A 13811-nucleotide genomic window follows, 5' to 3' on the forward strand; every position below is an offset into this window, starting at 1 on the left:
ATTTCCTCGTTCTATAGCAACAGCTCGAATACATCTGCAGTTTCATGATTTTAAGTTCATGTTGAATTTCTATCTAATTATTAAAATATAATATTTTCTAGTGAGCACCTCACGTAATATTAAGTTGGCACTGTCGCAGAAAATGATGTTCCAAAGACTTAACAGTATTTTTTTCAATAAATATATGCACTTCAAAAACATTTCATCGAATTATTAGATTGAATTGTAAGTTATTAAGTATTTACTATAGTAAATGTTCTTATTTCACGTGATAGAAAATATGTTATAGTTATACGTGAAATACCACCAGAACTAATGTTGTAATACCTAGTATAGTTAAATGATTATCGTAATATATTAATTAGTTATTATTAATAATAATAATAATTTATTATTCAATAACACAATTTCCAGCAACTCCACGTTTGACGATGCAGTTAAATAAAACTTGTTACCTTGACTCTAGTAAGTTTCAGATTTTTACAAGAATTTTATTATTTTAACTTGTATTTGCTCATTGTAATTTATTTAACTCTTATGAAAATATACTTGTTTGTTATAATTGCCATCTGAATTTGGTTCATAATTATTTTTATATAGCTGACATAAAAATCTATATCAGTCATATAGGTAGGCCAACCGAACAGTAGTATTAGCATAAATTCAAACAATCGATCATTCGAAATGCAGTACACTTAACTGTACACCATGGGAAAAAAACGCATTTACACAGTTTATTTCTTCATTCATGTATAAATCAATGGAATGCAAATAGTCCGGGTGTTCAATGTATACAATATTAAGTATGGTTGACAAATTTAATATGTTTATTTCTTTAATCGAAACTCTATATTATAGTATCCACTTAATACGTAATACAGTAATGTATTAACTGAGCAATATTCTAACACATAATAGTTAATATTATAGCATAGGTATCCTGTATTTTTATTTATTATAAATATACTGCTTGTACTTACTTCACGCAATCAAATTTTTACCTACTTTTATTATTTAACGTCTAGAGAAATCCACCAGTCTTACGATGCTTTTCCCAATTATATTATATATGTATATATGTATACTAGATTAAATGTTACATCATAAACCTTGATGTACAATGTACCAACAAATACAAATCCGAGAGATTTGAAGGATTTTCGACTACGTGTCATCACGAAGTTATATTGTCGCGTTGACAGAACTACAGAAGTTATTCGTCTCGTCGGGAGTTGGGCACATGTATAATAATATATATATAGAAGCAGATTATTATTATGTTATACATACACAATGCACTGATTCTGCGTCGGATGTGTGTATTATATACATTACTCTCACACACACTGACGCACACAAACCTAACATACCTATTACATATATATATATATGTATGATGTATGATGTTATCGTCGGACGGTCAGGTAAAATAGAACGATTGGTCGCGGTCCGCCGAGAATTGAAAACAGACAAAATAGCATTGAGGCTACCGAAATCACTTGATCGCCGCGGTGAAAGATTTCCACCGTAGAAAATCGTCGTACGCACGAAAATCACTGCAACATATACACGGCAGCGCACATTCGTCTCCGTCTCGCCGGTCTGCGCGGTGCGTCTATAGTGTACATCGCATGCCCAAATACAATTTCGCGCGATATAATATTAAAACGTTATACCTTAGTGCCTTATAATAAATATCTATATATACCGTTGTCAAACCTTATATCATACTTTCGTGGAGGTGCGTCGCCACGTTCGGGGAATATCTACAGTGGACATCATCATGTGTTTATGGAAGTTGCTGCTTCTCGGCTGGACGCGGACTAACTCATCGGACTCGGATGACTGCAAAGGGAGAGAAGACCTGCATAAGCAGCATCACACGTCGTCGGACGACGATATGTCCGACAGTGGCATTTCTAGCGGTGAATTCAGTCTGGAAAACGTGTGCGAAGACTCGTGTAGCCCCTGTTCGGCTCCACGGCCGGCTACCCCGGCTCCAGCTCCCCCGGCTCAAACTCCCCCGGCTCCAGCTCTCCCTGCTCCAGCTTCCCCGGCTTCAGGTCTGCCGGCTTTAGCTCTCCCGGCTCATGACAATAACAGGCAAGTCAATATAGTTGTGTAGTATGTATTATTATTCCGCGGGATATGCGTTTAGTTAATTAAAAAATTGCACCATGCATGCAAGAGTGCATTAGAAAACATGATCTAAAACCCGTGCACAACATTCGATAATACATGTAAATAGGGGATTCTAAAAATACAAAAGTATGCGACTGCATGTATTACAACAATTTGATTTTTGTAGTTGTACCTATAAAGTAATATAGAGTTTATCGACGAATATAAATAACTTTTTATGTCTTTGGAGAAAATTAGTGTCCATTGACTGGTAATGCACTAGCTAGTATGCAAGTTATTTTGTGTTTTGGTCAAACATGAGGATTGTAACAGACGTTTTTTCTAAAATTCTATGTTATATTTTTAATTATTATGATAAATTATTTGTATACGGGAATCACGGGCTGGTAGTTCGCTCGCGTCGTGTTATCGCAAAACAATTTTACATTATTTATTACAAACCGTTATATTTTGCCACACGTGAAAAAGCTTAACTCGAGCGCGTTTTATCGAAATCAACGATCGACGACGATGGAATCCCGCAGAGCGTAAAAGTCGCGAGCGCTCATAGTTGGCCGCGTAAAGTTACGAAATCGTTTCGAAACGTTAGCCGCCGTCGCCGATACGCATCTCTTCAGCGGCGTGTGTGTGTATGTATGGAGATCGCCGTGGCACGGCCGAGAGGATGTTTTTCAGTTTATTTTCCCCATCCGTTTTCGTTCTTTCCCGTTCAGTCTGCTCACAACGGAGTTCGCAGTCATGTCCGACGCATCGTACATGTACAACAACCGACAAGTGCTGTTGATCAGTAACAAACAACTGGACGCGGAAGTTTTGCGTGCCTGCCGGGTGGGAGACTTCAATTTTTTAGGTTTCATAGCCAACTCTGACTCCGACCGTCTCCACGCTGAGGACTCGCGTGGTGCAATGGGATCGCATTACGCCGCTAGGACCGGACAGTTGTCCGTGCTGAGGTGATACGATGAACGGATATTTATAATAATTTGCGAAATTGTTTTGATTTTATATTTAATTATTTTTGTTATTATTATTATTTATAACACGCAGTTGGTTTACTGTACACGTACAGCGAATAGCCATCATATAATTATTCTACCAGACGTATCGTAAATAAAAATATCTACAATTATTCGTTTGTAGATTTCTAAAAATCCAAGGTATAAGAAACCTGAACAAGAAATCGTGCGTGGGATACACGGCTTTGCACGAAGCGTCCATCAACGGGCATGTAGCTTGTATGGAATGGCTGATCAGGTACTCGGGATGTAAGCCTTCAGAAAAGGACGTGGATGGTTGCAACGCTCTTCATTTATCGTCCAAGTAAGTGCCGATTATATAAAAACAATTTTGATAATTTCTATTTAAGCATTTTAAATAAAACATAAGAATACCTTGCCAGTAGAAGGTAATCTGTTAAAATATAGATTTGGATACCTATATAGTATATAGTATAAATTAGTTTAATTATTAAAAGTACCTCAAATATTGATTCGTAAAAATGTGATTCTTATATCCGACGTTGGTAAATAAAATATGGTTAATATTTTTGAATTTAAACTACATAAACTAAAAAATTAATAGACTGAATACTCTTCACTGCATTTCAAATTTTACATAGTGTTTAACTTTCAAAAAGTTTACTTACCATAGGTACTTATGTGTATATAAGTTATATATATTATGTATATTATATATTGTATATATTTTGTGTTACCATCTCATTCGCTAATTGTGTTCATCAAACACAGATTGCACATTCTTCTTTGAGTAAAACAAATATATATATATATATCCCATATTTAATTTAAAAGGTTCTATAAATTTTTTTTCCAAAGATATTATACAATTTGTACCTTACTAATCTGGAATTAAAAGCATTTAAGATAATTGTAAAATGAAAAAATATTGGTCGATACGTAAAAAGTTTAAAAGTTTGGCAAAATTTTTGAGTTTCATGATCTGACAAAACTGTTGATAAAATACAACAATGAAAAAACGAAATACTGGTTTGAATATAAACATCTATAATTATTGCTGCCTTTAATAAATCTTGTAAAACAACTTTAACGTTTTAAATTGTTTAAAAAAAAAAATTGTTTTTATACCGAATATATAGCTGTTATATAGCGCCTAGTGATTGATGCTCTATAGTTGTAACTAAGAACACTTAGTTTCTATAGTAAAATTATTTTTTATTTAATCGTTTTGACTTACATTATATAATTATACATTATTTGGGAATTTATAAAAAAAGTAAACACAATGCGGTTTAAAATGTTAATTTTAAATTATAATTATTATCATGTGTTTATTTGAGTTCCGCGTGTGATGTGTACGATGTACAGTGTACATTGTACACGTTACATTTCATCAGCATTCATTTTTTTTCGTTTTGTGAATGAGTCATGGTTTTATCAGTTGTTTAAATTATATTACATGTAAAAGTAAATTGGGAATAATAATACTGTTATCACATTTGAAAAGTGTAAAATAATTAGCCGTGATTGCATAAAAATCACAACCGTTACATACAAACAATTACTTATCAACATTACGTTGTATATTTTTACAAGCTACTTTTTATGGAAATAACTTTCATTATATTAAACACCTAATTATAGACATATTATTATTTGACTAGGTCGGAAAAATTAACACAGAATTAGTATTTTTTACTAACTCAGTTTCATAGTTTATTATTTAATGTTCTATTTTAATTTCCGGATGCACTTTTTTGCAGTACAAATAAAAAGTAGCATAGGTGTTCTACGACCATTTAATTTCTACTTATAGTTTATACATTTCAAATAAAACAATATAACATCGTATTAATGTTAAAGCATGGCAAAAATTAAAAAACTTTAAAATTGATTTTAATAAAATGCATTTATAGAATTATCACACAGTACCTACAAAATATTATTGTGAAACATGCGAGTAGCTGTAGTCGATATAAATTTACAGCCTAAATTATATTGTAGGTAGCCATAGAAGCACATTAGGTGTGAAGTTAAGGAATACTAAATAATTTATTTTAGGAGGACCTTCGGAGGCCTTCGCTCCCACCATAATATACCTATTACAAGATAATTTAATTTAAAAAAAATACATGTCATATTGTCATCGTAAATCAATAAAAAAGTTAGAAATTATAAAAAAAAACTTCAGAAAGACAAAATGCACAAGATTAAGTTTTTGATTTGATAACGTGGAATATATTGAATTACTCCTTACTTATTATTATTTATAGTTAATCATTGTTATCAAACAATTATACTCTAATTCTGAAAGTTCTACTCTAAGGTGAAATGACCTTAAAAAATACATGCACATCCTAAAATCTATCCTAACTAATTGCATTGTTGTTAACCACAATAATAAAATAACGCAGCAGATTTATAGTATGTGATAAATATATATGATCTATATAAACTAAATACATTTGATTCAATAACTCGAAGTTAGAAAATGATTATGCACAATAAAATAATACCTAATAAAACCTATAAGATATAGACAATACACATATATCATAATAAACTCTAAATAAGCGTCGAAATGGTTGCGGCTATTTCTAGAAGAAACCTGTAAATAATATAATTTACTGTTGTAGATAAACTAAATTCTACCTTTTAAGCCACTCGGCAAGTAATCCTTGGAAAACTTTCAGTGAATTTTGTCGGACCGGATTTGATATGAATAAGACAATAGTTTCAATCAACAAAAGTTTCATCAAATTTAGTCGTAGACCATATAGTACTGCACATCGCCATAATATATTATAGTACACATAACTCACTCTCAGACTGTCACTCGAATACATTCGGTAAAAAATCTTCGTTAATCTGGAGAGATGGATCATGAATGTGAATGAAATAAAAGTTAACGATAACGAATTTTGTCGGTAGACTTATTTGTAATCAATACTTACCATTATTAGTTATGAATTTATAATCTACTGAAAATATCAGGGTTTCCCTCTCGCTGCAAATATACCATATACGTCATAAGGTAATAGACTGTGGTCGAAGCAACTGGTAGTGACCAACCACGGTTGCCATAACTGACAGGCACTTTTGAAAGTGGCCGCCGAAAACATTAAAATTGCTACTCTGCTAACACCTTGCCGCGTACGACGTTTTTCTCATTGTTGATATTCTGGATTTAGTATATTATGTTTGATATTGGTCAGGGTTATTTTACACGGGTTATTTCGGCTTTGGTAAACGATGTAACCACTAGTCATTTGGAATATTTCAAATTTACAGCATTAACTGTTGTGGTATCAATTGATTGATGACATAATGAATTGACCAATCAGGGAGTATCGTTCCACACGGTTACGTGAACATGGTAGATGTGAAATAGCGCTTTAAAGGTAAATCCGATGAGATTTCTAATCAATGCGGTCCGACCGTTTTAAGTACGGTAGAAGGAATCGCTGAGCATTATTATAAACACAGCTCACTGTAATCCTAGTCTCAACAGCTGTTTTTCTAGACGACTACGAATTGGTTCCCAATTATCGAATTGGTTTTCGGGTTGCCTATATAGCCTACAGGGGCTACAGGTGACATGTGAATTAGTTCTGATGAGCTTTCATTATGATGATATACAAGTATACAACCATGTTAAATTAGCTCATCAAATTATTATGATATATTCAACCAACAACAATATCCTTCCCATTTTACATAGACTTAGGACTGTCTAGTATTACCTATAATAAGTGTTGCAAGTCAATTTATACCTTTACATTATATCCGTTATACACGTATTTGTCGTGTAAATAATAATAATAATAATAATAATAATAATAATAATAATAGAATAATAATATCAAATATCACCTATATGGTATTATAATATTCATAATAATAGTCGGTTGATTACAATAAAAATTAATTTAAAAAATGTATGTATTATAAACAACATACATTTTTGACGAATTGTGGGTTCAACATTTGACAGTCATTAATTTTTAAATATTTTTACAAATAAACTTCTCTTTTATAGCAACCTATTTAAAAAAATATATCTAGGAAACTTTCCCAGACATCATAAAATCTAATAAAACCTCATCATATAAGTTTACACCGATTTTTCATAAGGTAACCAATCCTGTATTTCTAGTTTGTCTTAATCACCAGCACATTTTCCGACGCCGCTTTTGCGTCCGCGAGTTTGTTTTAATTTTGAAGTACAGTCTTATGTAATAAGACGATATTTTTGATCTATAACCATGCGTTTCAAAATTATTCCGTTGTGCACTGGTGAAATGAATCTTGATCACCTCCGCCCAGATGACACGTTACGAGTGTCATTTCCGGACACTTCATCAAGGTAGGATGTTCCTACATAGGTACTTATGTGCACTTGCTACATTGGTACTGCAGACTAGACGTGATTAACGTGATAAATGATAAACTTCAAATGGCTATAACTTCGAAAATAAGTCAAATATACAATTCCTAATTGCTCCGTTGTTCTTAACTCGGTGAAATATGTAACTTGTTTCAGTTCAGTAAGTAAGATATTAAGTACTATTACGCTTCGGTGTAAATCGAATGAATAAAACAAAATAATATCGTACATCTAACCTTTGCACTAAAGTAGAAGACGGAAATTTTATTTAAAATAATGGCCAAAGCCATTTTCCTCCAAAAATATGACATCGTTTTCCTCCAATAAGAAATTAAGATTAAAAATTATGTTTACGTTAAACCACAAATATAAAAGTTATTATAATCAAATATTCTCGTAAAATTTTTGTAATGCAAATAATATGTAGTGTTATTTTATTTTATTCGATCAGACGTGCCCAACAATGAAAAGGAAACAAACATGGTTGAAACGGATGAAATATTAAAAATTACTGTGGCCAATCGATCACAAGAGTTTTTTTAAATTGTTGTTTTTAGTGTATAATAGACCCTGAGCTAAGCGGTAAATGTATTGATTTTACAATGATGTGTGTTTTTTTATTTGCAATCGTATAAACAAACCATGATAGAACAAATGCTTCGATTTTCAATTTTAATTGTGGTTTATGATAGAAAATTCTATCACTTTGTGAGCTATTAAAAAGCATAAGAAATTTTCAATTTATTTTTTAGCTTTTTAAGTAGGTATTGTCAATGAAAAGTGTTTTGCTGAACGAGGAATAGCGACTTTAATTATTTTGTTATAATTCAAAAATATTTTTCGTGGCAATTAGAAACTTATACGTATTTTATTTTATTTCGTTTACACAATGACATTTTCAAAACATTAAGATTGATTTTATTCCATCCAAGTCATTCTATAGTCTACATTGTTTTACTATAATTGATAGAATAAATTACTTCAATAAGTAATAGGCCGACAGACAGTATCTACAACTCAGAATCGTTTTTCGTATGCAATGATTTTTCATTGAAGTATTGAATTCAAATTTAACACAATATCCATTACAGTGACCTACTCGATGACAAGTTAAACTTGACTCCTACCGTACAGTATACTAGTAGAGCGGTTTCATGTTTTTAGTTCCTAATAAAATTGTAGATGGGTAGTAAATATTCTTACAATTTACACGCAAAACGAACATAATATGGCATTTCGGTTTTACGTATAGTGCACTGCCCTCTAGCTGTGACGGTACGTATAACGGTTAGAATACTCTCACAGCTGTACGCTGGAGACATATCTGTTATGTAGATGGCATTAGAATAATATCGTTCTCATTTCTCTACGACGGATTATTCTCAGAAAACTGGCAGTTTTTCAGTTACCCGCTGATGGCCATAGCAGCGTTTTTCGAGTGTGATTACGTTTACCATATTAGTTTAATGGCTTATAACCTGAAAACCCAATGGTATCGAGTACGTTCTTGAAGTTTATTTGAACAACCGACCACGTGGGTGGATGGATAAAAATTATTTTTTTAAGTAGGGAACATGATTTCATTCATAGTTCATACATTTCATACATCATAATATGAATATCGCGAATTCCTATACCTAGGAAATAAATAACAATTAATAATGTGGTGAATGGGTTTCAGTATCAAATATTCGAACTGCCTTTTCGACTGAACATTGTGGAGTGTGGAATACTCGTTATTAGCAACATCCCTAATAATATGAATATTAATATTACTTTAAACAGAAATCAAATCGTTTAGGTATTATGATACATTAATACATATATGAAAACGTCATCTGATATTATTATTTCGTCGTTTGTTGAATTCGGGTCAACGTCGTTAACGGTCGAATCATATAAATATTTAGGTACGATTACAGATAAAGTCAGCGTAAATATACCTTTACACCTAAATTATGTACCTAGCTAACCTAACCAAACCTACACATCACAAAATATATTATGTGTTTGTCAAGTTAATTATTATACTAAATTAATATATCATATTCGGTACTAAATCTAATACCAATAATATATAATATAAGCTATACCTATGTATTATACACATAGGCTATAACCTACATATACTCTGTTCAAGCTAAGAAAAGTAGTTAGCTGCACACTTGTACTCGGGGACGTGGTGATGCTATTAGGCAGGTATACAGATAATTGACTGGGTGGTGGTGACAAATAACAGGTAATGCCTGACATCGGCCTGACGAAAACTGGTCGTCAAACACTACATTTCTTAACTTGAACAGACCATTTGTGCACACTATCTTTCGCAACGTCGATCGTACCTGAAACGTGAATTATTTTAATTCTAATAAAATTTCAATAAGAGTAATTATTACACTTACACACACCCTAAATATTATTAACTACCTATCGTTTTACTATTTTTATTTTTGAAAAAAACTGTGTTTTTTATTTTAAATAATTTGTAGGTATAGAACAAGGTCTATGGTTATTATGTTTAATAAAAGTATAAAAGATAGAACTATATTCAACAGTTTTATCAGTTTTATGTAAGATATGTTTATATGAAATAAATAAAACAACAAATATCGAGTCAATAATACTAATAATTATATAATTGTGTATAATTGTATGGTGGTAACCGGTAGCCAGTAGGTAAATGTTATTCAAATAGAATCACAAAATCACATGCATTGATATCCAAAAATGATACAACTTAAAGAGGCTAATAAGTTATAACTAAGCAATCAATATTTTAGCATTATACTTTTACTAGCTGATCCCGTGCACTTCGCTGCCCGTTGAAAATGCCAAATCTATACACGAGACTCGCTTATTACCTATAATGCGAGCAATATATTATCAGGTAGGATATTATATTTTATTATAATATTATCATTGTACCCCACGCTAGGTAAATACTCTATATGAATAATATTTTTTATTTTTATTTTTACTGTGGATCCACCGATAAGCTGCCATCCACCTTAGCAAGCAATTTGTGAAAATTCGATTAGTTATTAGTTATTTTTTACCAACAACTAGTGTAACACCATTGATTATAAATACTAATAATAGATATTCAGATAAAATTAATTGTTTTTTTTTTTTTGCTAGCTACACTAAATAATTATAATAATTGTTTATTATTCCACGTCGATACCGATCTGCCTAGAAGCATCTGTGGTTGTCGAGTTCGATTATTATTTATTTTTCAGCTAGCGACTATTTCTTACTAAAAAAGGTTTAGGTATACAATTTACACGTTTAGGTATATTAATTAATAATAACTAATTATTATTATTATTATTATTATTATTATTATTATTATTATGCACATCACAAAAGCCACCAAGTAAAATTCAGGATAATAAGCTGATTGTACTTCTTCCACATTTTGCCCGTGGAGAGTTTGTCTCCAACAATTTGTTGTCCGTTAGTCATTACAACCAACTCTCAAAATACTCAATTCTCCTTCCCAGCCTAACGAAACGAAAAAACCTACACTCAAATAAGCAGTAGTTGTTAAAATAAAATAAGTGCGTCACACCTGTGGTTTCTTATAAGACATGTCCAGCCGTTCAAGTATCAATAATTTTGTGGTTTCAACTCCCTAACGACTACCTAGCACCCATCGTGGTAGACAACAGTGTATTATATGTCCATGTTAAATTGTACCTACCAATACTAGTTTACCTATTCTAAAAGATATTATTATAAGAATATGAAATACGATACTTATTCTGGATCGCTATTTAGTGTATTTAAGTGTTAAATACAACAAAATATAGAACAAACATAATACTAATATATTCCTTTGTGGAAATCTGTTTTACCATTAATTTAATATTTTAATTACTTAAAAAATCAATGATGAATGGTAATGTAAAATGTTTGAAGTCAAATATAGTTTTAAAAAAATACATACAATTAAGTAATTGTTGAGGTTTTTTGGTAAAAAAAGTGATTATTTCTTCGTTACGGTTGAAAATTTTGATTTAGCATCATTTTGTAATTCTATTGTCATTTATATCTATAATTAAATCTGTTCTCCAAATTATAGTTGAAATTCATGTGGTGCCAATGTGCCATGTCTATTATTTATTAATTATTAGGTAGGTAGCTATGAAATTTATTCAGATATGACATCAATACATCAAGTGTGTGTTACAATATAATTTATGGGGTCATTCATTAAAGAAAATAATATAATACACCTATGTTATATTTAAATATTAATTATTATTGTATAATATATTTATGTATCTATAATAGTATTATAAGTAGGTATGTATTCAAACAAATGTATACAACATAATATGTATGATACAAAACTTAGAACAAAAATATTAAACTAATATAATATGTTATGACATAACAAATTGTTTAATAAAACTTTTATCAATAGATTATATTGATATAGTATTTCAGACATGTATGAGAGAAATATTTTTTGTTATAAAGTTATAAAAAAAATTGGTCTTCATTAAAAATATAATTTAATTGCAAAATAATTCTTCAATAATCAGTGAAGACAGTTACCGAAAAAATTCCCCATGAAAAATTATAACAATATTTCATTTCTAAGTATAATTTATTTATTAAATATTTAATTGTATCAGTTTTTTGGATTGTTCAAGAGATACTGAAACTATAAAGATATCGAATGCTTTAATAATACCTATAGGTTATAGCTCATACTGCTTATAGCCTAAGATATTCTGAAAGTATGAAATCTGATTGAAATTAATCGGTCATTAATCAAAATATATAAAAGCTTTATTAACGTCTTTCATGCTCCTATTATTTTGTTTGAAACAAATGGGTCATTTTCATTTATATTTTATTATAAAATTGAGCAAAATAAAAAACAATTATCAACATTAAGTTTTAATCTCAAATGTCTTATTTAATGAATTTACCACAAAAGTGGGAAATAACTTATTTTATTTGTGAAAGTGTATTAGACGTCTACTGACATTTTTACATTTTATGATTCAAGAATTCATATGCCCTCATAAAAATGGTTCAAACCGTAAATAATATAGGCACCTATTTAATAAACTGTTTTATTTTATAGATATCATAAAATATAGGTATATATTTATAGGCCTCTAATTTAAATTAGTACTATTTAAATGTATAAAATAAAATATAATGTAAATATAATAGATACTATACATTATTACTATTAGTTACCTATTCTAAGAGTTATAACTTAGACACTTAATATTAAAACATTTACTTCAATAATATACAGATACAGTCAATACAAATGTAAAACAATGTACTAAGTATTATGTTTAATTAATCAATTAATGCCTAATGTATCATTAGATGTTGGCTATAACAAAACTTATTTAAAGGCTACTGATAAATGGGTAATTCATTTATTGGTAAAACTGTAAAAGATGTGTTAAATATGTAAAAATGTTAACTAAGTATAAAAATAATTAATAGCCAATAGGTATGTCATAACACGTAGATGCAGTTATCAAAAAGTACTGATGGAATTTTTTGATTATTATTTGTATGTAGGTTTTGACATTTTTGCTTGCTTTATTTTCTACATTATTTTATTATTTAGAATTTAAATATTCTTTATACCAACCATCTTTTTGGGTGCATTTTTTTGTACATCATCTAATAATCTAAAAATTCTATTATTCCCAGACCATTTGTGTGTAGGTATTTATTACATTGTCTCAATCTCTTGGAAGATTATGGTTAGTGTAGGTTTGCAAAGAATAATAGTTCATTGAAATTATTTGTGTAAGTGAAATGTGAATACATTTGAAAACCATGTAAATTAGTATCATTTAAAATTTCATAGCTCTGCAATATAGGTAATTATTTAATTAACACATTTAATAACCTTTCATATTAATATATTCATTAATTTTCCAGGCAGAAACAACTATAGGAATTCGTACTATTTAAATTAATAAAATAGAGTTTTATGTTTTCAAGATAAAATGTAGAATACTAATTTTTGACTAATTTTCAAATTCAGTGAACACGGTAAAATAAAGTAGAACGGCTCGATTTCATTATGTAGGTATCCTATACTACGTTTCTAATATGCTTCAGAAAATAAGATTCAATTTTGATGAGCTTTAAAATGTTCATGAATTAGGATAATTTGTATTAAAGTCAATAATATTATTAATATTGTGCAGTATTTATAAATTCATTTTGCAAAGTTTTTTTTATTATTTAATTTATTTGATTATATTTTTGAATAATCTTTGTAGCTCAATAATAAAAATGATAGATTTATAAAC

The 13811-nt window shown here is 30.0% G+C and overlaps 1 protein-coding gene across 2 annotated transcripts in view; it reads left to right on the top strand.

The window, feature by feature from the left end:
- Positions 1 to 1768: 1768 nt before the first annotated feature.
- Positions 1769 to 13811, top strand: part of LOC111042452 — a 73496-nt gene continuing 61453 nt past the window's right edge. The window contains exons 1-2 of one of the 2 annotated variants that reach the window (XM_022327076.1): positions 1769 to 2103; positions 3283 to 3462. In XM_022327076.1, the coding sequence (XP_022182768.1) occupies positions 1784 to 2103; positions 3283 to 3462 (500 nt within the window). In that variant the 5' untranslated portion in view covers positions 1769 to 1783. Of the gene's footprint in view, positions 2104 to 2879; positions 3096 to 3282; positions 3463 to 13811 lie in introns of those variants that run through there. The other variant, XM_022327077.1, reaches the window with a different exon arrangement.

Source organism: Myzus persicae, unplaced genomic scaffold, assembly GCF_001856785.1.
Source record: "Myzus persicae strain clone G006 unplaced genomic scaffold, MPER_G0061.0, whole genome shotgun sequence".
In the NCBI taxonomy this organism is placed as follows: domain Eukaryota; kingdom Metazoa; phylum Arthropoda; class Insecta; order Hemiptera; family Aphididae; genus Myzus; species Myzus persicae.